Here is a 27,516-nt window from a genome sequence, read left to right as displayed (position 1 = left end):
ACCCTGATAAAAATCTAAGATTCAATATTTTTAGACATATGCTACTTAAGCCCTAGTATTATAATGACAAAAACAATGCTTCAAGTGACTAGAAGAAAGATAAAAATTGCATGATACAAATTGGTATCATAGCAAACATGTCAACAAAAACAATTGGAGGAATTAGAATATAGCACTATGGAATTAAGAAACCTGGACCATGAGCCCAGAATTAAATGCTTAGCAAAGTCCAGTACCCAGCTTTACAGGAATAGTTGGATATTTGAAAAATAATCAACTTTTTAAAAGTCTGTTGAAGGATACCTACACTTTAAGAAGATCTTCCAGTAATACCCTACCATCTCCTTCATAAAGATAAGTATTTAAAACAAGTATACTTCTTAAATCAAGATAAACCAGTTGCTAATAAAGTGAGTACCTTGAAAGTACACTGTAGAAACTAAATCAGTAAATGTTTCAGAAGAGTATTTCAGAGAAACAGGTGAGTGGGAGGAAAATGCCATAAGGGGGTGGGGGAATGATGGGCAAAAGATGAAGGTCCTTTCTTTGAAGGGGAAGTCCAAGTTCAAGTTCAAGATATTTACCTCATTTAGGTGCCTTTATTAGCTTTGGGCTAATAATGTAAATAAGAAAAATGAGAAAGTGTACATTTCCTTTCTTATAAAATGAAAAGATAAGATCTCACAATTGTAAAGCAAAGTAAAAATGAACTTAAGTCTCCAGTCAAAAAATTGGAAGAAAAACTAATAAGATCCAAAAATCGTAGAGCATAAACTGAGAAACAGAAAGAACTTTAGAAGGCATGAAGTCCAACCCCTCATCTTACAGGTGAGACTTTTTTACAAATATGGAGATGATGATTTTATGTCGATAAAATAAATCATTAGGACAAAATTGATATCTTTGATTATATACAGATAAAAGAAGTTTACACAATACCTCTAAAATTAAAATAAGGCAAAGACATTTAGAAAATATATTGGCAATAAATTCATCTGAAAATGACCTTACATGCTGAAACTATAAGACTGATATCCACCGTGAGACAAATATAAACTCTAGTGAAACAACTGGCAAGGACCATAAACAGATATGTTTAAAAGATAAAACACAAACTTTTACTAGCCATACCTTAAAGGTAAAGAAATGTAAATCAAGACACTCTCCAGATGTTGCCAATTGAAACAGCAAAATGAGGGGAAAATTATTAAATTCATAGTTGGCAATATTAAAACTACATTCATAGCAATTCTTCAGAATGGTGTGAAAATTTTCCAAAAGCAATCTTGCAGTGAGGAATGTCCTATAATATTCAGCAATTCCTTTGTTTGGACTTTGCCCTTAAAAATACTATCTAAAAGAAAAGGAGGGAGTGACAGTACAAAAATATCTATTTGCTCCTTATTAGTAATAGTGAGAAACTGGCAATAACCAACATGTTCAATGATTAAAGAATGACTCTGTAAAGTATATATAGTCTATTTATATAATGGAATAACTTTTTGTTGTTATTTGAAACTTTAATTTCATCAATGTGGGGAACTCCTGGTTTGGAAATTCCCTTCACTGGTACAGATCAGCAACATATCTGTAACTTAACATCTTAGAGAGTTGCCTTGGGCCTCCGAGAGGCTATGCGACATGCCCAGGGTCTCATAGCCAGTCTGTACCAGATGCTGGACTTCAATATTTTCTCAACTCCAAAGCAAACTCACAAATCCACTACTTCTTAATTGGTGTCATAAAAATGATAACTATTTATCAAGGAAATATGGAAAGACCTATATGAAGTGAGGCAAAGCAAGATTGGCAGAATTGGAAATGTAGGTATATTGACTATAACTATACATACAAACAGAAAACAAAGTCAAAGGTAGCAGAACCTCAGAAAGACTTGGAAAGGGACATAGAGAAAATATTTCTTATTTGTTTGTCTTCTGGTCATTTGTTTGGTCCCACGCTGTTGAGTAATAAGGGTTTTATGTAAGAATCTATTTCTTATTTTTTCTGGTTATTTGTATGTCTGTGGTGAATTCACTACCACTCCCACCTTTGGTAAGTTCAGTGGACAATAGTGGTCTCCATCTAACCAGGAAGATGTGCTATTGAATACGTGACCTCACTGAATCTCTCCAGCCCTTGACCTGGAATTCTGAAACCATCTGGCTGTTCTGAGGACCGAGGTTGAAGCTCTACATGTACAGGGACAATGGGCAAAAGATGAAGTTCCTGTGTTGATAGTTATTAATATTATAACAAAAAAAAATTAATCAAGAAAAAAGTACGAAACTAACTTGGCCCCTGGTTGGCTTCCTGTTGTGTGGGTAATTTCCACACGGTATTTATTGACTGTCTGGTGATTTGATGAATGTTGTTTTTATTCATGAGACTCATGGGCTCTTGGGGCCAGGAGGGACCCGGAAAAAAACCCCTAACCCTTGCTGGCACTGGTTGGCGCTGGGGGTACAGAAGGACCTACAGCTATTTATCTATACTTACTGGTGAACAAGGTGGAGAAAGAAGGGTCTAGAGGCCAGATCCCAGCCCTGAAAGCCAATCAAAAAACATCTCTTGTCATCTCAACAAGGCATTGCTAGACAAGGGCAAACTCTCGAACAGGAAGTGATTTCCCAGTCCCAGACCCCCCAAAAAATGCTTACTCCTTGAAAGCTCATCAAATCAATAAGTGAACTCCCCTGATCCACCCCATTTGTATGAGTATTCATGGTAATGAGTATGGCAGCAACATATTGTACGGGAGAGAACACTTGCCTGGGAACAAGGGGCACCATTTTTGGTCCTACCTTGGCTACTAACTCATTCTACAATCTTAGCCAAATCACTTCTGTTCACTGGATCACCATTTCCCTGTTTAAACACTAAGGAGATTGGACAAGGCCTCTAAGATGTCAATAGAATATAAGCTCCTTGAGAGAAAGGATTGTTTTGTTTTTGTCTTTGTATTTCCAGCACTTAGCACAGTGTTCAGTACATAATAGGTGCTTAATAAATGCTTCTTCAGTTCAATTGAGTTTCTGCCCCAATATTCTACGATCTCTGGTCAGAGATCTTTGACCTGAGTATAATGAGGTTGCTTTTTCTATGTGGCTTATAAAGTCAATCTCATGATAGTCAAACCCCTAATGTATAAGTATGTACATAGATATACTATGCATTTGTATACACATGTATAGTTCATAGGATCTTAAATTCTAAGGGTCTCACGGGTCATCTAATCCAACCCATATCTGAATAGGAATCACTTTACAGCAAACTTCCAAACAAATGATCATCCAACTACTCCTTGAAAAGCTCCAATAACAGGGAACTCACTACCAGTCTCCATCCACCAGGGCAGCCTGGGAAGACAATGATAGTCCTCCTTCCCTCACCATATGGCTTCTCAGAATCTCCCCAAGTGTTGGCCTAACCCCTTCTAACTATGAGTAGGATTGAAGCCCAATCTAAAGCCAAGAATTGGGATTTGGTTATGCTTAACTTCCTCATAGTTAGGCAGATAGAGCAGACTTGGTCTGGGTTCAAATCCCAATTCTGGTGATAATTTTTCTAAGGAAGAGAGAGAGAACTTGAACCTATGATTTTATTGGTTAAGGATCTCCAAGTGTGGAAACTCCCTTCACCAATGCAGAGCAGCAACTCTTGTAATTTTTGGTCCAAAAGGATGCCTGGGGGCACTAAAAGATTAAGTAGTATGTCTCAATATACCATATTGCCTTTCTTGTGATAATATGACTGTTATTATTATAATATATTATTATCATGATTATTGTTATTTGTTTATAGCAAATACATAATCTGTTTTATAATGTTATAATAATAATATAGATCAAACATATTGTTATGATCTTTATTATTTGAGTGACTGAATCTCAGGCTTATCTGTAAAATAGAAGCCAGCAGGCCTGAATAAGATCACATGGCCTCTCTCTTCCAGCTCTAGAAATAGAATCCTACAGTTTGAGCATTTGTATAGCTCATCTGAGTAGCTTTTTACATTTGAGTATAAAGGAATGGGGTGGGAAGAAGGGGAGGGGGTCGCATATCTATTCTTCAGTCCTCTGCTGAACTAGCCTACTTCTTACTTGGATCTCATTTGTGCTTTGACATGTCCCCAGACTAGGACAAAAGTCCAGAACCCAGCCTAGTAATGTCACTGACATGCATGTGTCTTCATCATATCCTTCATGCCTGATCGATATCTTGCCATTGAACGCAGATGACTCCAGAGGAGAAAGCGAGACTGGTGACTTTGCACAACCCTCCCCCACTTAAATGCAATTCACTTGCAAGCCATGGCATCACCTTCCTGATGTTATGGTTCTCTTTGAGAATGAAGGACAAATAACATGTTGCTATCAGTAGAGTATAATTAGCTGAGGCCCAGGAGGTGACCCTTCCATTGAATCTATATAGATGAGTCTCTTGAATCTATGGAGGAGCCATTGCAGATGGAGAGAGAAGGAACAATGCTCCCAGGTGTGCTCAGGGGAATGGCACCTATCAAGGGGTGACACATCACGGGAAAGCTGGGTTTAGGGTCAAGGAACATAAGTTCTAGTCCTAGATCAGGCACTAATTAGTTTGAATAAATCATATCTCCTCTTTGAGCTTTTTATTTTCTGTAAAATGAGGATGTCGCTCCCACTGTGGCCCATCAGGCTCCTCCTGGCTCAGATATACTTGGGTCTGTGTTTAAAATCAGGTATGAATACACTACATCCCACCTTGCACTCTTAGGACCTCTCTTTCTGAAGGTGCTTGTTGGGTTGGCCAGTAGCCTCCTGTCTTCTCCTGCCATTCTTGGCATTGGTTATTTGGTAGGAAGAGCCGACAGCAATCTAAAGCAGAGGTATGGTCATGTGGGTGCTTCTTTTCACATCTAATCTCTCAGATCAATCCATCAATAAACATCTATGAAGCACCTACTGCATGTCAAGCACTGTGCTAAGCATTGGAGCTCTTGCAACATTTTACTTTCCTCCTCCAGATGCTCCTTGGCCCCAGTCTGCTAGGAAGATGGAAGGCTAGGGACCAATCTTGTCCCAGCCCCTTCACTTTCTCCTTTATCTAGCACTCCAGGGCCCCCGAAAAAACAGAACAAGATGGCGGGGGAGATTGGCACCAGGACCATCGATCTAGCAGTCTCCCTGATAGGGGAAAGCCCTGACTTGGGGTCCATGGGGCCTCTCAATTACCTCCCAGAGTTGTTGTAGGGATCAAATGAGATTATATTTGTAAAGCCCTTAGCACAATGCCCGGTACATAGTAGGCGCTTCATAAATGTTTATTCTCTTTCTTTCCCTTCTCCTCAACTTAATCAGAAACACAGAGTGGAAAAAGCAAGCAAAACAAATCTAGAAAAGGCTCCGAGATATCAGTCAGTGTAGACAGAGGTAGCAGACTAGGCCTGGGAGCAGAGGTGAAGCATCAGGGCCAAGAACACCAGCCTTTGACTGCTTTGCTCCAACCACTCTCCTTCTAGTCTGAGACAAGTCACATAGAGATAGGACCTGAGGCTCATCTTCCCCCTGTGCTTACAGGGGCCGTGGGCCGTGAGTATCTGCTGACTGACTGCTGGAGATAACTCCAGAAAACACTTTTCGGTCTTCATTGAGGAGAAGAGGCATTAGTTTGAGCATCAAGAGACCTGGCTTCTGCTGAGACCTTGCTAACTTATCTTGGCCAAGTTGCTTCCCCTCTGGGCCTCTGTTACCTTTCCAGAGCACTTTGAAGGTTTTCAAGGAACTTGACTTGTAGTATGTCACGCTGTTTTAGCTTGACAACAACCCTGGGAGGTCAGCGCTATAGAGATTGTCCCCATTTTACAGACGATGAATATAAGACTCCAAAGTTAAATTTCATGGTTGTATAAATTCAGAAGTCATCTGGTTCACTTTATAGATGAGGAAACTGAGGCCATAGAGGCTAAGTGGCTTGCCTAAGAACTTGAAGCTCTCACTCCAGACCCAATATTCTTTTCCATTGTGTAACACTACTTCAATAGTGGGGGGCAGCTAGGTAGCACAGTGGTTAGAGCGCCAGGCCTGGAGTTAGGGAGACAAATTCAAATCCAGTCTCAGACACTTAGTGACTGTGTGACCTTACACAAGTCACTTCACCCTGTTTGCCTCAGTTTCCTCATCTGAAAAATGAACTAGAGAAGAAAATGGCCAACCATTCCAGTATCTCTGCCAAGAAAACCCCCAAACCTCAAATGGGGTCATAAAGAGTTGGACTCAACTGGAATGACTGAACTACAACAGCAATGACATTAGTCACAAAAGTAAAGAGCAGAGGCAGAATTAAGCCTTGACTCCAAGGCTAGTGGCTCTTCTCACCGCACCAGGCTACAATGCCAAAGACTTGTGTTAAATGGAAGGACAGAAAACAGAATATGGATACTAAGCAGTGTATGAGATATGCGTCAGGGAGTGTTCAAACTTAGAACGAGCTGAGGCCAGCTCGTTGTGTTGGATGTAAGAAGAAGACTGAAGAAAGAACTGAATGGTAGCTTGGGGTGGATGAGACAAGGATAAAGGAGGACAAAGAGAAGGCAGAATGACCACGTGCACATTTTGCTTCTGTTTTCCTTGTCAAGGATGATGATCTTTGGACTGAGAATGATGGAACAAAAATGGCTGTCAAGATAGAGAAACAGAAGAATAAGATAGGGGAGCAGATAAGGAAGGGTGGGAGGGAAGGAAAGATGAAGGGAAAGAAGGAGAAAAGGGAAAGAAGAAGGGAGGGAAGGAAGAAAGGAAAGGAAAAGGAGGAAAGGAGAGAAGGAAAGAGGAAGGAAAAAGGAGGAAAGGGAAGGAAGGAAAAGGGAGAGAAGAAGGCAGGGAAGGCAGAAGGAAGGGAAGGAGGGAAGGAAAAAGGGAAAGGAAAAGAGGGAGAAAAAGAAAGAGGAAGGGAAAGAAGAAGGAAGAGAGGGAAACAAGCATTTATTAAGTGTTTATTATGTGCCAAGCATTGTGCTAAGCTCTGGAGTTACAAATACAAGCAAACAGAAAGTCCCTACCTAATGAGGAAAGATGATGCACAAAAAGCAGCTAAAAAGGTGGGGTGGAATGGGGTGGAGAGTAATGATGAACTTACCCAGAATGGGAGTATGATTTCCAATTCCAAAGGAAAACAGAAACAGAGCCAGGAAGAGAATGAAAAGAAGGCTCCTGGCTTCTCTTAATGGGTTCATCCCACACATCTGGACAAACCGCATTCCTAAGCACTGAAGGAATGGAGGAATATGATGGCTAAGCTATTGCCAAAGACTGTGGGAAAAGGCAGAGAAGTGACTCAGGACTGGAGATGGCAAACGCACCAGTTTTCAAAGAAGGTATGAGTAAAGTGAAAGCCATAGCTTGGTCAGCTTAATTCGAAGTCCTGGACAAATTTTTAGAATGTGATATCAAAGGGATGGGCTAGAGGGAAACTGTGTTTGCCAAGAACCAGAGCAGCTTCATCAAGAACATGCCATACCAGATTAACCGGCCATCTTTTTCTGGAAGACAGATCTGGTAGACCATGGGAATGTTAAAGACATAGATTTCCACAAGGCTTTTTAGCTTCTCTCTTTGTGGACATGGTGGAGAAGTATGGGTTAGATAATAGCAGAATTAGGCATAATTAATTTAGAACTGAGTGAATGACTAAACCCACATTTTTATCAATGACTGGCTGAAGGCAGAACTAGTGTGCTCATTCAATTTACAAATGGTGCAGAGTTGGAAGGGAGAGATAACATAGGTTGAACAACAAACAAATCCTCCAAAGTGATTTTGACAGGCCAGAATAAGGGCCTGAATTTAATCACATGAAACTTTTTTTTAAAATATAAAAACATTGAACCCTACACATGAGTTCAGAAAAAAAGTCTACTTAACAAGTATGAGATAGGAATGTATAGCTGGATCACAGCTATGTGAAAAAGATTTGGAGATTCTAGTGAACCATAAGTTCAATGAGTCATAGCTCAATATGGTGGACAAAAAAGTTGATGTGAGTTTAGGCTACATTATGAGGCAGATAGTCTAGAATGAGGAAGTTGAGAGTATTTTTGCCAGATGGTCTGGAACACTGCGTTCAGTTCTAGCTACCACATTTTAGGAAAGGACTGAAAATCATGTCACATGAGGATTGATTGAGCAGTCATATGGTAAGGTCTTGGAAAAGGCCAGAGGCGGGGAAAGAGCACAGGATGGGGAAGTGGGAATGACATGAAGCTCAAGCCAATGTTTACCATTTTCTGAGCCCTGCTAGTACCTGCTCCTGGCCTTGGGGGTCACCATTTGATTGGGGGTGAGCTTCCATGCTACTTTCCTACTTGTCAGGCAGGATAAAGAGGAGAGAGGTCAACAATGATACTTTGGGGGCAACTGAGGAAGGCCTGAACTTGGACAAATTGTGTGCAGTCCTCTATAGGTAAAAACCCCTCCACCTGAGCAGCCTATCCTTGAAGCCTTTTCCCTAGCTAGTGGAGAAAGGCTTGCGCTGAGTCACGTTTGATTTCCCTCCCTTTGTCTTTCCACCTCACACGATGGATGGCCTCTAACCCATTATAGCTCTTCAAAGCATGGGTCAGGTTTTGGCCCAGCTGCACCTTCCAACCTACTGGCACAAAAAGGGTCATGTAGTGAAAGTCTGGCTACCTTTGCAAAATGCACAGTTGACTTCCTCAGCTTCTCTAGAACCTGCAAGGGAGCTAGCTCCGAACAGACACTATCACTTCACTAGGACTTCAGCGTCAGAGATGCTGTGTGGACAGACAGAGCTGTGGCTAGTAACCAATGAGTGCGTGTGTGCTGATGGGGAGGGAGAGGGAGAGGGTTTCATTCCTTTTTAGAAGAGGGAAATTGAGGTGCTTGAAAGGATCTTGTCGATCTTTTATATGGTTTAATTCCTTCCATTTTACAGATGAGAAAACTGAGGCCCTGCCACCCCTGGAGGCTACCTGGTTTCACCTCTTTCATACCGTGCCTGTGACTACTCAGACCAGGAGCAGAAAATCACTAGGTAACTGATAGAATAACTTGCTAAGAACCTGTCTGACCCTCTTCAACCACTTCCTGAAGAGAGTGCTAGGGGCAGAGAGGAGACACTGACCATTTGACCTCAAATATCGGGCCCCCTGACACCCTGGGCACTGCTCCAATGGCAGACCTGCCCAACCTGAGCTATGCCGCCAGCTCATGACTTTCCTCAGAGTAGAGAGTTTCCCATCCCTGAAAGTGTTCAAACAGAGGCCAGAGGACCATTGTCAGGAATGCCGTAGAAGACAACAGTCTGCTATTGAACGAGAAGTCAAAAATCACCAATGTAAGCCCTGTCTGACCTGTTGTTCATCAGCTATGATGCTCTGCGTAAGCAGCTTCTCTGAGGCTTAGTTTACCCATCTGTGAAATGGAGAATACCTGCCTCATCTAGATCACAGAGTTTTTATGTACAACTCCAGCTAAATACTGGTCCTGGAAGCACTTTGAAAGCACTAAGAACTGAAGGGGTTACCATAACAACAGCTCACATTTCAGGTTTGTAAAGTGCTGTGCTCATAACAAGCCTGTGAGGGAGCCAGGGAGAATATTACTATCCCCATTTTGGAGATGAGAAAACTGAGCGATTCATTCTGTAGAGGTGTGATAAGCACCTAGTGTACTTTGTGCAGATCACTGTTCTGGATGCTAAATCCTTAGGACAGCTCACTTTCAGAGAGCACTTTCCAGGTTTTACAGCATCACACAGCTAGTAAGATCAGGGTGAGAATCTGGACCCATGTCTCATGCCTGGAAACCAAGTTTTCTTTCTCCGCATCACACGGGTTCCTCCGACAGAAAGTACTCCTGTGCATGAAGAGGGGGCAGGGGCAGACGAAATGACTTCTGAGGTCCTTTCCAGCCCTAAGATTCTACACTCTCAGTCACCACATCCTCTGTGCTCAAGACCCAGCCTCTCCCACTTCTGAGGAGAGATGGGTCTGCAGAGATAACTTACTGGCTGGGAAATGAGGGTGGGGAGAGGGCTGCTGGCAGAGCCCAAGCTTGAGGCACTTTATTTTGCAAGCTTCTTACCTTCCTAGAGCGCTCTTGCGCACTCTCCCTCTGTCTCTCTGTCTCTGTCTCTGTCTCTCTTTCTCTCTCTCTCTCTCTCTCTCTCTCTCTCTCTCTCTCTCTCTCTCTCTCTCTCTCTCGCTTTCTTTCTGTCTTTCTCCAAAATGTAGAGTCATTTTCATCAGAGGTTCTCGAGTCAGCTCAGGGTAACCACCCTTGAAATACCTTAAGAGTCTCCCTTTACCCCTCATTTCCTGTTCTTAAGTATTGCACCAATTTTCAACTTATGAAGACAAAGGATTGTCACAAAGGATTGTCAGGCAATTTGGGATCCCAGAGTCAAAGGTCCCCTTGCTGTATACTCCCTTTCCACTGTGGAAAAACCAGGCCTCACTGAGGCCAAATGATCTGGCCAAACCCATAGGGCCAATTGGCAGAAGAGGTCTGATCTCATTCCTGGTGGCCAGACATCCAATCAGCACTCCTGTTACTGTGCCACAGTCTCAGTTCTTTGCACCATCCTCAGTCACCTACCAAGAGTTACTCTTTGCTCATTGGACAGATCGAATTCACACCTGTCCTGAAACTGTGTAGTGGTAGGTACAGGTCCTGGGTTCAGGTCCCAGGACTGACCACTTAGGACAAGTCACTGGTCCTCACGTGACCTAAGTTTTCTTCTCATTTCTAAGCCTGTCTCCTTATCTGTAAATTTAAGATAATTATACTTGCACTGAGAGGCACCATGGCCTAGCAGAGAGAGGCCTAACCTCCCAGTAAGGAAGACTGAGTTCAAGTGCCATCTTCCCAAATAACTGACTTTGTTACTCTGGGTGAGTCATTTAACTTTTCTCAGTGCCTCAGACAATTGCCTAAGGTGGAAAGTTGCAGAGAAAGGCATCAGTCTGCATTAGCAGAGGAAGTCCTTACTAGGAAGTGGCCACATACACTGATGAAATCACAAGTTTTTTCTAAAAATGTACGTGTGTGTGTGCATGTATGTGCGTGTGCGTATGTGTGTGTGTGCACACACACTAACCTGTCTCACTTCATTGTAAGGAAAATGCATTGTAAACAGGTGTTCTCTAACATAGGCAATGTTATTCTCACTTGTGGCTTTGTCAGAGTTTTCAAGTTTTTGTTTTTTTTCTGGCCATGCCTATAAGTCCTTTAATTATTTAACAAATACACCACAACTCACACATCTAAATGAGTGTTGGGGCCTTCAAAGTAGTCACCCTGTGGAGTTAGGCACTCATTTCCATAATACCACCTTTGCTCTAAATTCTTTGGAAATTGCTTTCAGGAACACAATCTTTGGAAGGACTTCACTGGTGGCCAACCTTCACTCTCAGAGAACTTTCGTGATTTTTGGAATCAGTCATAAAGTCCTTCTGTGAATTATAGAACACAAAATGCTGGTCCTTTGAGGGAAGGTAGACTGTATCTGGTACAGGGTGGGGAACCTGAGGCCTTGAGGCCACTCCTGATCTGGTCCAATCCTTTCATTGTATATAAGAGGAAACTGAGGTACAGTCAAGTCTAGTGAACAGGATGGGTGGCCAAACTGCAGAAGACTATTTTTGTGAAAACCAAGGCATAATTCTAAAGTAATGAGGCAGACTTCCTTGTGAGACCTAATCTACTGCCACCCTCCTTTATGAATTCTACAATCTAGACACACTAGACTGCTATTCTGAATATGTTCTTTCCTTTGCCTGGAACACCAGGCCACCCAGCACCAGACTCTGCCTGTTGAAATCCTGTCCAGCCTTGAAGACTCAGTTCAAAAAGCCTAACTTTTCTATCAAGCATGACCACTTGATAGGTAATAGAGCTGAAGTCTAGTGACGGTCCATGACCTGTCGAAGGTCCTCAGAATACTCCTTCCCCAGGCCTCAGCCTCAGAACTTCTCAATCCACTCTGTACCACCAGCTTGCCTACCTCGCAGACCAGTAAGAGATTTAGAAAAGTCTCCTCCTAAATCTGAGCCCCCGATTTCTTCAGGGAGCATCCAACCCTAGAGAATTGCTAGACTGAAAGATGGAGGACACAGATTTAGCATTTCCTCTGCAGAAAATGCCTTGACCCCAATTAAGGCACAGTATATAGAACAGGAAATCATTCTGGAAACTGAGACCAGGCCCTTAGCCTGACTCATTTTTCGCTCAACTAGGTTCATTATACACATGATTGTATTTTTACTGGTATCTCAGATAAGTGCTCACCCCACCCTGGTAGTCAGTGGGTGAATGCCTGGCAGATAACTTGCTTTTCCTCCCCTAGGTGTAGCCCAAGCTCTGCTTTTGGAAGTAGGGACCCTCTTGACCAATGGGACTGGCAGAGCCCATAGAAAGAAGATGAAGTGGGTATAGTTTGTCTTCAGTCTTTGGCCACAGCCTACTTTCTCCCTCTAAGCAGGCACCTAGCAGCCTTCTCCTATCACTGGCCACCCCCATCTTTATGCCCCTACTCTCCAGGAGGTGCTGGACTTATTCCTCATTATCCAATCCTACAAAGACTCAACTGATCTCTCTTTTACCTCCTCAGGGTCTTACTGTGTGCCAGTCCATCCAGGAAACTGATTTATACTGAAAGGGGCATTGCTAAACAACCTGGATGTTTGCACCCATCCTAGGAAACAGGTAAATGTCATCTAGTCTCCTCTGCCTCAAGTCAAAGTTATGAAGGTAGGAATTGGGGGAAAATTCAGGCCTGGGGTAGAGGGTTTGGGAAAAGATGTTGAAAAGAGTGGTCTTGCCTGAAATCCACACCAGGAGATGTCTTCTCAAGGCCTGTCCTGCCTACATCTGGCCTGATGCCACCGGCATCTGATAGCTTAGAACACTTTAGTTTGAATCAGAAAGATTTTAGATACTTATTTTTTTCAGATCTCTCCTCCAGTCCAATCTATCTTCCACTCAACTGCCAAAACCATTTTCCAAGAGTATTTAGTCATGTCATTTCCCAGCCCCCTCCCATTTTTCCCGCATATACACTAAATGAGCTCCAGTGGGTCCCTATTTCCTCGAAGATTAAATATAAAATCCTTTATTGGCATTCACAGCTTGGCCTCTGTGTATGCCTTTCCAGTCTGACCCTCCCTGAACTCACCAGCCTCCTTACCGTCCTTCACACATCTCTTGGCCACAGCCTATTGGCTCCCTCTAATCAATCACCCAGGGTCCTTCTCCTATCACGGGCCACACCCTCACACATAAGCCTCCATCTCCATCCACACTCCGATGTTTCATTGACTCATCTCTTTCCCTGGAATGAAACCACTTTTCCCCTCTGCCTCCCAGGTTCCCCAACTTCCTTCCATACAGCTTGAATCCACCCCCCCACCCCCGTACCTCTCCACTAAGACTGTCTGTCATTTACACTGTATGTATTCAGCATGCACAGTTATTTTCATATTATCTCCATCATTAAAATGTAAACTTCTTGAGGGCAGGGACTATAGTTTTGCCTTTATATGCATACCTAGCACTTAGCCCAGTGCCCAGAACGTAGTAAACACATAAGAAATGCTTGTTGACTGACTAAAATGGGGGAGTCATTTATCCTCTTCCTGCCTCAGTGGGATTATTATCCTGTGGGATAAATAACACCTACTTCACAGGATTGTTGAAAGGATCCAATGGGAAGCCATGCAAAGAGCTACAGAAATGTCAGCTATGGTGCCTGTGCTGCTCCTTCCTTGCCCTGAGGCATCAAAGGGGTGGCCTCAGCGGAGAGGGAAGGAAGGTTCCCACCACCCCCTTCTTCTTCTCCTAGGCATAGGCTGGGGGAAGATCTGTTCTATTTAAGGCACAACTTCGTTCATGGGTCAAGCTGAAAATCAGACCCAGCGGGTGAGGAGAGGTTTCTGGGAGAACAAGATGGTGACCACAGGCAGTCCTGTAGCCTGAGGCACAGAACAGTTCTCACCATCCAGCTTCAGCCATAGCTCTAAATCCTCTCCTGCTAATCCCCCAATCTGGCCCCAAAGGGTGGGAAGGCTGGGTGGAGGGAGGCACCTGAGGAGGCCCAAGGAAGGGAAGGCACAGTCTGCTCCTCAGGAGATATCAAAAAAAAGGAAAGAAACTAGTATGTAGTAAGAAGAGGCCTGACTTGGGAGTTCGGACAGTGGGTCCTACTCTAGCTCTGCCTCTGATTTCCTCCCTTGTCCTCACCTGCCTCATCCACAAAATGAGGTTGGACTAAGTAACCTCTAAGGTCCCTTCCAGTTTTGACACTCTGTGATTGGGTGACTTGGGGAAAGCTCATGGAGGCAAGGGGAGAAACTCAAGGAAAAGGTCTTGCCTCAAGAGTATTTTCATCTAGGCTATTATTTTCCATTAGAAGCTTCTGAGCTCTTGCTGCCACCACCCACCCCTCCAAGGGAGCTCATTGTGGAGAACAAAACCATTCCTCCCACCAGCTCCTGGCCCCTGGAAAGTGTTTGTGTTTTCTTTTCTGACAACATTATCTGTATCTCTGAGTCACCAGTACCTTAAAGTCACCCTCATGGGCTGAATACAGGGGCTGAAAGAAGGGCGCGGGGTTGGGTATTAGCACCCACATCTTCTTCCACAGCCTGAAACGTCAGAAAGAAACAGACAAAACAATAAAACAAAACAAAACAAAACCAGGGTCAGGGGTGTTGGAGGATGGGGTAGGCCCATGGCCACTGGCAGATTGGCTAACTCAGTTCTACCCAGCCCTGTTCCCACAGAAGGACTGGCTGGGGTGCCCAGATCCATCCTTACCCCAAGAGAATGCTCAGCTGAGCACTACATGAAAAAGGGGATTGGCTAGAGAGCCTCCTCACCTCCACCAAGGATTGGTTAGTCCAGCCACACCTAAGTCTTGGCACTTTAAGTGATTGGCTAACCCACCTAACAGTTTGGATCAACCCCACCTCCCACCCCCCCACAGAGGGATTGGCTAGCCTCTTCTCACTCCCACAGAGGATTGGTTTAGCCCAGCTGCCTCTAACTCTTCCCTAATAGGTTGGATCAGCCTTGGCCAGTCCAGACTCACTCCCACAGAAGCCAACCATATCCAATCTCACCAGCCCAGGGAAAGTGACCAGCTCCACCCTCCAGGATCAAGGTAGTCTATATATTGCGGCTCCCTCCAGAAAAGCGTAGAAATTGCTCTTCTTTGACACACGTGGTTGTAATTTCCATTATACCCTCATGAACTTAGCATATGATTTGCTTAATACCCATTCACTATCTTTCTTAATTGAAAAAATCGAATCCCCAGGATCTAATGATCCTTCTGCTGGCCTATTTCGGTTCATTTATAAGAACACAGGTGAGTGGTCTTTGCCAGTGCTCTTCAGTATGTTCATCTTTCAGATGGAAATGAACCTTGTCTAGACCCTTAGAGTGATAAAGAAGGGACCTTAGAGATTCTTCCTTTTGCAGCCCACTTATATCACACAGGGAGAAACTGAGGCCCAAGGAAGGGAAGAGATTTTTCTCAAAGTTAATGGAAGAACATGGACCAGATTCTAGGATCAAATGAGATAACATTTCTAAAACATGCTGAGCACAACTCCAGGCACTTGGTAAGCACTACAGAAATTCTTATTCCCTCCTTCCCTCCCATCCGCACTTCCCCCCCATGCCCTTTTCAATTCAATTCCAACAAACATTTATTAAGTGTCTATTTTGTACAAAGCCTTTGAATATACTCCCTCCCCAATTCTGCCTCAGGATCCTTACTTCCTTCAAAGTTCAACCCAAACATCTCCCTCCTGCAGGAAGTTTTCCCAGACTCCCTTGTTGGTGGCATCATTCCCTTCCCTCAATTTCTTTATTTCTATTTTTTTATCTTTGTATGATTTTTTTTTCTGGGACAACCCCCTCTTCCCTTCTCCCTTCTCCCTTCCCCTAAAACCTCCTTATCTTCCTCCTCCCATGTAAGTTCCTTGAGGGAAAGGATTATTTTTTTTTTTATCCTCAACACCTAACACAGTGCCTGGCACATAGTAGGTACTTAATATAATTCTCTTTGCAAGAATAAAAGTATTTTTTAAGAAACTATAAAGCATTATACAGTTGTTACATACTCTGTTACTGTTTTTATTAAATTCCCTCTAAGGCTCCTTTAGCTCTAATATTCTCCTAACTATCCCACAGTTTCCTATTGCACAATCCAAACAGAATATCTTGGAGATATCTCAAACTCAATATGCTCATCTTTACTTCCAAACCCTCCCCCTTTCCAATCACTCTTTCCACCTTTCTTCCAGCTGCCCATCTTCATAACCTTGGTGTTATGCTCACCTCCTCACTTTCCTTCCCCCCACATTTCCAATCAGATGCCAAATCTGAGTGTTTCATACCTCCACAACCCCTCTTCCCTCTGACCCCTTCCCTCTACTTACTCAGCTGTCATCTAAGCTCAGGCCCCCATCACCACTCACCTAGGGCAACAGCCTTCTGGTTGGCCCCTCCTCAAGTCTATTCCCACTTCAATTCATCATCCCAAGGTATTTATTTTCCCTAAAAACCCAGATCTGACCATGTCTTTCCTCTTTCTACTCAAAAACTCCCTGTTGACTCTAGAATCAAATATCATTTCTACTGTTTGTCTTTTAAAGCCTTATATAACATTGCCCAGCCAACTTTCTAGGCTCATTGGACATTGTTCCTTATGAGCTCTACAGTCCAGTCAAATTGGTCTTTTCTGTGTTCCTCACACACTCTACCCTCACCTCCAGGCTTTTTCATTCCTGAAATGCTCTCCCTCATCTCAGCCTCACAGAATCCCTCTTTCTTCAAGAAGCAGTTCAAGCATTCCCTTCCTCAGGAAGTCTTTCCTGCTCCCTCCAACTGCTAGTTCTTTCCCTCCCAGATGACCTTGCTTCTATTGTATTTATTCTTTATACACCCATCTTTATCTTTGTTGTCTTCCCCATCCAAATGTAAACTCCTTGTAAGTAGAGATTGTTTCATTGCCATTTGTGTCCCCAGGGCCTAACAGTGCCTGGTATAGTAGATCTTCAATGAATGCATATTGATCGACTAATTTATTGGCTGGTCTCTTCCCCCAGCTCCTGTCCCCTACTCCATCCCCATCTTTCCAAGGGACCCTGGCTTTCTCACCTCTGTGTGAGTTTCCATCCAGCCAGAGAAGCAAATATGGCCACGAGGAATGAGATGGGAAATATCCAAGAGGACCATTCTGTTTTCTCTTCTTCTTCATGGGGAATAAAATAAAATGGATCAGAATTCAAGGCCTTCCCATGAACTCGGGAAAAAGAATGGTGTGAAGGAATGGGGAGAAGCTTGGACAGGAAGAATAATGGGGAAAAGTAATGGGAAAGGAAAATGAAGGCACAGAGAAGGGAGGAATGGGAACGGAGGTCCTTTACTCCAGGGGACCTCTCAGTCAGACTACAATAAGCTTTGTCTTCTGGGTATGACTTCCACCTGCTGGTTCATGGTATCTATTCCTGGTTTCAGTACAATCAAGACTAGGAAAATTCTTTTGACTGAACTGATGGTCTGCTTCCTTACTCACTCACTCATAAGCTGCCTGGTTGGCCAGCTGAGTGAATGACAGATTAATGGACTGATCAATAAATCAGCTGGCTGACTGATGGACTGACAGTGAATAACTGATTGAGTGATGAGCTGGCTGACCGAGTGAGTGAGTGAATGAGTGAGTGAGGCTGACCAAGGAACTACATAGCTATCTGACTGATAATATAACTGAGTGGCTAACTAAAATCCAATTATAAATGACTGACTTATTGGTTAGCTGCCTGACAGCCATAAAGAGTGACTGACAGATAACAATCTTAGTGAGTGACAGATTGACTGACTGACAACTTGGATGCCTGGATGGACTGGGGTCCAAACAGAAGTGTACTTAAAGAACCTTGGGGTTTCTGAACTCAGAAAATTTGGCCCAGGAAGTCTAGGATCAAGATGGTGGTTCAGAAGACAGTGCTCCTGGCCAGGGAAGAGGGCTCCAATGGCTTCATACTTACCTACTGGCTGGGTTGAAAAGAGGAAGGAATCACTCCACTCACTCCAGACCCCACTGTAGAGTGAAGATGGCTGGGGCTGAGCTCGAACTTGTATTTCATAATCTGAGCCCTTCTGAAATTCCAAAGGCAGGAGTGACACTGACTTCAAGTCGGCTGGAATCAACTTGGTCTTCTGAGTCTGCCAAAACATGCAAGTAGAATTATAGGGCTGAAATTGATCCCAAGAACTCACCCAGTTCGAGCCCTCTCCCCTGGCAAAGGTACTGCCCATAGTGAAACATACCTAGCTTATCTCTGAAGGTCTGTGAAGGTAGAGAACATGAAGGTTCTCATAGTTGCTTACATCCTTCCTCCACATTCAGAGTCAGGAAGACCTGGGTTCAAGTTGTTCCACCTCTTATAATTACTGGCTGTGTGACCCTGAGTAAGTCACTGAACTTATTAAAGTTGCTCTAGGCAGCTTTTGTTGAGAGAGTTGGTACATTGCTAGAGTAGGGATTTCTTCACTAGGAATTTCCCTATATCACTGAAGTCACAGGTCAAGTTCTTGTCCTTCATAATTCTTTAGAGAAAGAGCTCTAGGCTGGAATCAGGATTGTCACGTTCCAGTCCTGACTCTGCTACTGCCATTTTAGATAAGTCACTTTCACTTAACACTGTACTTACCTATCTTCCCCATGAAACTGGGACTCACCATTGAAGAACATCTAGTACTTAATTACTTTCAGAAGATGTAACCAAATGTTCAGAACAAGCTAATAGTCTTCCAGAATAAACCAAGTGTTCTGGAAATCAGCACTTCCTTACAGAACAGTCCCTTCTGCCTTCTTAAGGCACCTAATTAATTCTTATTGACTGATAAATTACTCAACAATCCTCAGTGGATCCCTATTGCCTCTAGAATCAATATAATCTCCTCAGTCTGGCATTTAAAGTCCTCCCCAGTAGGGCTCTCACATATATTTCCAGACTATTTCATCTTACTTCCCTTGACACAATACCCCTACATTCCAAATGAACTGACTCGATAACTGATTCCCAAATTTGACATTCCATCTCCCATCTGGATGCCTTTGCACAAACTGGAATGAATCCTCAGATGCCACCTCCTATTCCAAACCTTTCTTGATCCTTCTAATGGTACCTTTTCCTCAAATTATCTTGTACTGACTTTTTTTTGTACACATAAGACCTCCCAGTAGAATGTACTCTCTGAGGGCAGGAGCTGTTTTATTTTTCTCTTTTTGTCCCCAGAGACTAGCCCAGTACTTAATAAATGTGTGTTGAAGTGCATTGAATCCTAAGGCTCCTCCTCCTAGCTTTGACATTCAATATTCTGTAACAAGACAATCGCCATTCTCTCTGCAAGACTTCTTACCGTCCAGGAGTCCTGTTGTTTTTTGTAGCGCAGCTCATATTGTAGCGTATTCTGTAATGCATAGTAATTAGCATCTTCATAGCGGGTCTTCCAGGAAATATTATAAACTCCAAAATAGGTCACAGTCACGTTGAAAGGGGGATTTGGCTTAACTGGAAAGAAAGAAAGGTATACTCATAGACAGATGAAAAACACTTGGTGACTTAAATTCAATTCAACATGTGCCAGGCACCATGATCTATTACTGGCAAGAACAATGCATAAAGGAACCACCTTTAACGAGGTTACCTTCTGCGGGGAACAAACAGCAAGTACATACAAGTGAGGACAAAATATGTGGAAAACAAATGCAAGTTAATTTCAGGGAGATATCAGGGAGAGAACACAACTGGAGGAATCTGGAAAGACTTCTTATGGGAAGGAGCACTTGGGTTGAAACTTGAAGGGGTCTAGAGATTCCAACAGGCAGAAGTGAGGAGGATTAGGGTCAGTCACAATGGGGGTTAGCCACAACATACATGCAGGGAAGCAGAAGATGGAACATAACATATGAGGAACACCAAGTGCACCAGTTTGACTGGACCATAGAGTGCTGGGATGTATAATCAACTTGGAAAGATGGGTGGAAGTGAGATTCTGGATGACTTTAAATTCCAAACACGAGTGAATTGAAGGGATGTTCTACCTCAAGGAACATTTGTGGGACTAGTAATTTTTTGTAAATCCCTTTAATCTTTCTGGTCTGTTTTCCCTTCTGAAAGATGAGGGAATTGGACAAGATGATCTCTCAAGCCTCTTCCAGCACTGAGCAGAGTGTCTGGCACATTGTAGGTACTTAATAAATGTCCATTGACTGATTGACTAATCTTGCAGTTCTGAGGGTAGAGGTCAATGACTTTGATCTCCTTTGCTTACCTTTTATTTTGGCTCAAATGTATTTTCATGCTGAGTCTGCAAAGATTGGGAGCTATAGTAAGTGGGCTACATACCCTAGTTTCCACAAGTGCCCTTTGGGTATAGTCTCTGAAATGAGTTTTGGAAGAACAGGATCCTCATAAGGAAATAAATAGGAGTTTTGAAATATTTAACCTTGTCAGAAAAGTTGTTTAGGATGATAGACTGAAATTCATTCTCAGACACAAAGAGTTAAAAGACTTGATCTTAGCCTGAGAATCTTGTTTTCTGATCTCTTAGCTGGGCATAGTGGCTCATAGTCCTGGCTATGGCTAAGGAGATGTTGGACTGTCTTTTTCAGGTAAAGACGCTTCTCACTGTACCCTAGCAGATGGGAGCAGAGACAGCCATCAGATGCCCCTTTCACTCAGAAACTGGCAGCACAAAGGAACTTAGAGACTATGTGCCTGGTGCAGATACCCAAAAGCAACCAGCAGAACAACACCGGTAGAGATGGCATGATCAGTAGCAATGACAAAATTATCAGTGACACCCCACAGACAACTAAATGAAGCTATCACCAGAGGACATCATTAGTCCTATAGTGTCAGATGTCAGAGTCGCACTGCCCACACAAGGTATATTCTTTCTATTTGTGGAATATTCTATATTTATGGAATATAGAATATTTTATTCTATTTATGTGCCCTCCAGTGTGTTTTTGCTAGATGGGTTCCAAGTATGTTTCTTCATCCATGCTCTTATCAATGGGTTTCCTCTAAGTCTACCCTCTATATGTTCTCAGATCAAGAGTTTTCCTTATGTGTGTGAATTCTCTACCTCACTAGGAGTATAGTAACCTGTGGGAGAGTGTACCTACATGTGCACATTCAGGTAATATTCTCTTATCACTTTATTGGCTATGCTATTTGAATAAATATCTTATGTTTGCACTAATGTATCTTTTGGCTGATTAGTAAATGAAAGCACATTGGTAGGGGCTCGTGAGCTATGATTTTGAATGGGTGTTGATCCTCAAAATGCCGTAAATGGGGGCAAAAGGGAATACAGGAGATGCTGTAAGGGCTACAGTAGAATATTAGAGATGGAAAGGACCTTAGAATTTACCAATCAGAATGTTAGAGCTTAAAAAAGAACTTAGAAAATAGAATGCTAGAATAGTAGTTCTCAAAGTATGGTCTTCAGACTTCTGGGTGTCTCTAAGACCTTTTCATGGTGTACTATAAGGTCAATATTCAGATATTATTTGCCTCTTAAAATACTACTTCCTTTTCTAAGTAGATATCTTTGTGAAGCCATGTTTTCCTCATATACAACGCAGAGCAACAGATTGAATGCAGAAGCAGATATGAGAATTCAGTTATCTTCTGTCAAGCTAGACATTAAAGTGATTGGTGAAAATATGTAAAAAAAAAATACTACCCTTCTCAACAAATTTCTTTTGTTTTACAAAATCTAGCTATTTTTCACAAACATATTTATGTTAAGTTTAGTGGATTTATTATTATTTTTAAGAATAAATAAATATAAAACGTATGTTTTAAGTACATATGAATAGTTTATAATCCATATAAATAAAAACTCTTTGGGGTCTCCAATAATTTTTAAGAGTATGAAAGGGCCAAAAAAGTTTGAGAACTACCATATTAGAATAAAACATTAGAACTGGTAGAAAACTTAGAGATATTCTAAACTAACCTTCATATACAAATGAGGAAATTGAGACCCAAAGAACAAAATTGACTTACCCAAGGGAGGACCTGGACAATTACCTCACAGATTGGAGGGTAAGGATACTTAAGATCAGTACCTTTCAATGTTGTCTCATTATTTGCTCTCACAATCTATCCGTGTGTGATATGCCTCCCCACCAAATTGGACAGTTCCCAGCCTAGTCCCTGCCTAGTCCCTGCCATACTCCCTGTGTTTTCCCATTCCTTGACTCATATTTATCCCTTTACCTAAAGATCACAAATCTGTGGAAATATTGGAAGAGTACATTCAGATGTTCCAAAACTGAGTTTGCTCACACTGAAGTCATTGTGGTAACACTGTTCTGCTTTATTTTTGTGAGCCTAAGAACAGAAGAAACTGGAGGCTTGTAGCATGCTACAAATAATTTCCGGCTCTGGCCTCTTGGCCCCCGCCTCTTTATTTTGGTAAGGGGCGGGGGTTGGGGTCACAGAGCGGGAAGAATGAGGAGAGAGAGAAAAAAAGAAACAGAAGAAACAAGATTCAGAAACTTCAAAACCACAGGACCCAGATTAGAGGCCTAGGTAAAAAAACCCAAATGCAAAGCAGACTCCCCTGTGACTGGCACTTTCTTTTGCCTGTCTCATGAGTCTTTCACTCTGTGGAGAGGTTACAGAGTTGATGTCCTCATTCTCCCTCTTTGGACTCCTGCCCCCCCAAATGCTGACATGTGACAGTAAAGGAATGTCGTTGGGTGGGGGGGGAAGGAAGGAATCTGGTCCCGGCAGACAGTAGGTTCTAATAATGAAGGTAACCTTTTCTGTTTCTTAGCTTTATGTTTTCATGGTACTTTACATGTGAAAATGTGGAAGCATTTTCCAGAGCAGTTGCTAAGTTTATAGATAAGGAAACAGAATCAGAGGATTCCTAAGACATAGAACTGGAAGAGACTTCAGGGATCATCTAGACCAAGCACCCTCAATTTTATAGAAGAGAAAATGGTGACCCAAAGAGGGGAAGGCAATCCCCCAAATTAGGGGACGTTCACATCTGATCCTCAGTCTTCAAATCCAGGGGTCTTTGTAATACGCCCTAATTGCCTCTTACATTTAATTAATTAATTATTATATTTGGGAGACTCATATTACTGCTAGACTAATCCTTCTGGTGCACAATATTGTTTATGTCCCTGTCCTGCTCAAAAATCTTCAGTGGCTCTCACTGTGTCCTGAATGAGTCACATTTCTTTGCCAGGAATTCAAGGCCCAGAATAACCTGGTTCCATACTACCTTGTGAGTTTTATCTTATTTTACTCCCCTTCATGGGCTACTTATAAACCACAGACATACAAGGTAACTTGCAATGAACTAAATATAGGGATGGGAAAGGAAAGGGAATAAGCATTTACATAGCACCTACTGGGTGCCAGGCGCTGTACTAAGTACTTTTTATAGATATCGTCTCATTTGATCTTCACAACAACCCTGTGAGATAAGTGCTATTTTTATCCCTGTTTATTCCCATTTTGCAGTTGGGGAAACTGAGGCAAATAAGTTAAGTGACTTGCCCAGGGTCACACAGCTATAAAGTGTATGAGATTGAATTTGTACTCGGGTCTTACTGATTCCTGGCCTAGCACTCAATTTCTATATGCCATGTGTTTTTCCATCGCCATGCCATCATGCATACTGAATATCCTCCTTTCTCCTGCCTACTTGATGAATTCCTACCTATCCCATAAATACCAATTAAAAAGCTTCCCTTCTGAGGTATGCTCAAATACTCCTTAGTCAATAATGACCTTCCCATTCAAAATCTTCACAAAGGGCTTTGCTATAATTCTCTAAAGTGCCTTTCTTGTAATATTGTAGCATAACCGTTTCTGTATCTTATATTCCTATTAGACCCTAACTTTAATGAGAGTAGTGACTGTACGTACAAAGTTTAGACTATCTCCCTCGATGCCTAGCAGAGTGCTCTGCACACAGTAGGTGCTTTATCGTTAGAGAATGAACGAACGAAAAGGCAAAACTGGAATTTCAAACCCAGATCTTCAAATCTAATACCCTTTCTCCATCTTTACCTTTTAAATGATAGAAGAGAGAAGGAAGGAGTATTAAAATACAAAGAATAAAAGATCAGAGGTAGAAGGGACCTTAGGACATAGAACGTAGAGACTGGAGCTAGAAGGAGCCGTAGAGATTATCTAGGTCTACCCTTTCTTTTTATAGAGGAGGAAAGTCCTATCATAAATCACTCAACTGCTGATCAGGATTTCTAGTTTTTTGTTTGGGTTAAAGGAGAGGTTCCTAACCTTTGGGAGGTGGGGAGCGGTGTGTCATGGACCCTTTTGTGAGTCTGGTGAAGTGTATGGTCCTGTTCTCATGACAATATCTTTAAATAACTGATGGAAATGATAAGTTTCAGTTGCAGGTTAATACATGTAAAGATTTTCTTTTTCCTATCCAAGTTCACAGACTGCCTGAAATCTATTTATTTACTCTGTAGATCCCAGGCTAAAAACTTCTAGCTTAAGGCTATTTATGTCCAACAAACCCTGGTTCAAATGTAAATTCCCTTGTGAAGAAGAAGGGTATCTATGGCTCCTAGATTTAGAGAACTAGGATTTCAGAGGTTATTTCAATATAATCCCATTGCTTTGGAGATAAGGAAACAGGTCACACAAGTAGCATATATTGGACCACAAGCAGGATCTGAACCTGGGTCTTCTGATTCCAAATCCAGAGCTCTTTGCACTGCATCACTCTAATCAGGGCACCCAATGAGCTTTCTCCTTATTTCTCAGTTCTGCTGCTAGTCCTCTCCCCCTCCATCCATGGGCCTGGCTGAATAAATGTGTCTTCTATTTGAACACCTTTCAAACATATGAAGACAGTTTTTCTTGTTTCTGCTAAATACCCTCAGTTCTAGCCACCGAACCTTATATGGAGTGCACTCAAAGTCTTTCATCAACATCCTGGTTGCCCTTTTCTGGACAATCTCCAGTTTATGGAGAATTTATGAGATAGGGCAGAGCTAGGCTATAGGTCACCTCTCCTGCTTGCAGAATCTCATGGAACGGCCATTGGATTTGGTTTTAAATCCTGACTATGCCACTTTCTAACTGTACTACTTAGAGCTAGCCATTCATCAAAATCTCGATTTCCTGTTTGTAAAATGAGGGGACTGGATTAGCTAGATGGTGCCTAAGATGGTTCCTTCCAATTCTAAATCTATAAACCCTTGAGGGAGAAAGGAGGAAGGTAGCAAGCATTATTATGTACCAGGCATTGTGCAGAGTGCTTTACAAACATTATCTCATTTGATTCTCACAACAGCCCTGGAAAGAGGTGCTATTATCTCTATTTTACAGTTGAGAAAATTGAGGTAGATAGAAGTTAAGTGACTTGTCCAGGGTCACACAGCTAATAAATTTTGGACGAAGATCTAGTTTCTGAGTGACCCCATGAAAGAGTTAGCACAAATATTCCTATTCTCATTTGATTGAGGAGGTACAGAGGTATAGTGACTTATATTCAGAATCTTATATCTAGTAAGCAGCAGACATGAGTTGGAGTCTTGATTCTACCATCTGCTAGCCATGTGATCTTGGTCAAGTCACTTAACTCTGAGACTTGGTTTCTTCCTCTGTAAAACAAGGAGAAGAAGACCTATATTAGCTAATTCATGGTATTTTTCTGAGGATCAAATAATATAATGGAAGGGAAAGTGCTTTACTAACAGATGTATAGATGTAGAGTGTATTGATAGGTCATTATTTGTAGTAATATGGTTTGATATCTTGGGATTAGCTAGATATCACCTCAAAGCTGATATCAAGAGATGGGACAAAGGGCAGGTCAGTTTTGATAGGACATTAGGAGTAAGGCAAAGAAAAGTTCAGTAAATAGTGCATTATCTAGGGATGACATGCAATGGGGAGATGGGGAGGTGTAGGGTAGGTTTCTGAGAAGTGGAAAACAGTCAAGACAATTACAAAGGAGGAGACAGAGGGAGAGAGAGTGAAAAGAAATGTCACCATTTTCTCCTATGATACTCACTGCTCTGAGCCAAGATGAAGTGTCTTTCCTCACTGGAACTGTTGCTTAGCTTGTCTGTGATGGTGACGTTGAATTCATCATCTGACATCAGTTTATACACGTCCATCTGACACGTATACTGCATATGGGTGTTGTTGTAGGTAGATCGGTTGAAGCTACAAGAGTTAGTGAATTCCTCCAGTTCCCCATAGGGATCATTCCTTCAACAACAACAAAGCAATTCCAATCATCCACCAGTCTACAAGCAACTTGATGTGTTTTAGGATCATAAAGTCACAGGGTCTTGGAAGAACCCTCAGAGGTGTCATATAGACCAACCTCTATCTGAAACAAGAACCACCACTGGAACATCTCTCATAAGTGAGTGTGGAGCCTCTCCTGGAAGGTTTTCAGAATATGGTAACTTATGACCTCCTTAGGCAGCCCATTCCTTTAATAAATGATGCCAGTTAGGGGAAAGGTCTTCTTTATACTGATCTGCTTCCCTGTAAAGGACTTTACCTTAGTTCTATAGGAAAAAAGTAGGACCTAATTCCGCTAGTACATGATGGCCTTCCAGATATTTGAAAACAGCTATTATGCCATCCAAGACTCTCATCCTCTCCAGGTCCTGTGACAGTGCCTCATATGGCATAGCTTCCAGACCATCGTGGGAGATGGTACAGTATATTGAAAAGAATACCAGATCTGGAGGTAGAAAACTTAGATTTGACTTTAGAAAGGTCTCTTCATCTCCCTGGGCCTTGGTTTCCTTTGGAAAATGAGTATTAGAACAAGATCTGTAAAATTCTAAAATTTCATAATTCCATGTGGTATGGCTAGCTATAGTAGTTTATCCAAAAAGAGAGAGAGAGAGAAAGAGAGAGAGAGAAAGAGAGAGCGAGTGAGCTGGGGGGTCTTAGAGTACTTTAAGTTCAATATGAGTCAACAGTATAATATGGCAGCCAGGAAAGCTGATGTAATTTTTGGTTGCATTAACAGGGGGACATAATGTCAAATCCGGTATATTCTGTCTTAGTCAAATCATATCATTTTAGGAAAGACTTCAATACACTGGAGATTGTCCAGAAGAAGGCAACCAGGTAGGTGAAGTGCTTTGAATTCATGCCATCAGTAAAAATTACTGGGGGTATTTAGAGAAGACAAGTTGTGTTCATGTGCTTGAAGGGCTTTCAAACAGAAGAGATTTGATTTGTTCTGCTGGGCCCATAGATGGAGGGAGGAAGGGCTAGGGGTGAAGCTATGAGTAAAGGTGGATGTTGTAGAGAGACAGATTTAGGCTCCCTGGAGGGGTAACTTAGCCAGTAGAACTGTCCAAAAGTGGAAGGGGCTGCCTTGCTCCTCATGCTTCTTTACCTTATATCATAATTGATGGTTGAATGTATTTAATTCATTCCAGCTGCCCACTGAG

At 42.3% G+C, this 27,516-nt stretch overlaps 1 protein-coding gene across 4 annotated transcripts in view; it reads right to left on the bottom strand.

The window, feature by feature from the left end:
* The window catches only part of IL21R (interleukin 21 receptor), a 44,552-nt gene that overhangs the window by 4,563 nt on the left and 12,473 nt on the right, over positions 1-27,516 (bottom strand). For 3 of the 4 annotated variants that reach the window (XM_072598093.1, XM_072598064.1, XM_072598082.1), the window contains 5 exons: positions 26,106-26,305; positions 19,437-19,588; positions 18,059-18,236; positions 17,169-17,262; positions 14,560-14,644 (listed from right to left, as the gene is read on the bottom strand). In XM_072598093.1, the coding sequence (XP_072454194.1) occupies positions 14,560-14,644; positions 17,169-17,262; positions 18,059-18,236; positions 19,437-19,588; positions 26,106-26,305 (709 nt within the window). The remainder of the gene's footprint in view (positions 1-14,559; positions 14,645-17,168; positions 17,263-18,058; positions 18,237-19,436; positions 19,589-26,105; positions 26,306-27,516) is intronic. The other variant, XM_072598072.1, reaches the window with a different exon arrangement.

This window comes from Notamacropus eugenii, chromosome 1, assembly GCF_028372415.1.
Source record: "Notamacropus eugenii isolate mMacEug1 chromosome 1, mMacEug1.pri_v2, whole genome shotgun sequence".
Lineage (NCBI taxonomy): Eukaryota > Metazoa > Chordata > Mammalia > Diprotodontia > Macropodidae > Notamacropus > Notamacropus eugenii.
The sequence above is the reverse complement of the archived record's forward strand: the minus strand, read 5'-3'. Positions and strand labels throughout refer to the sequence as shown.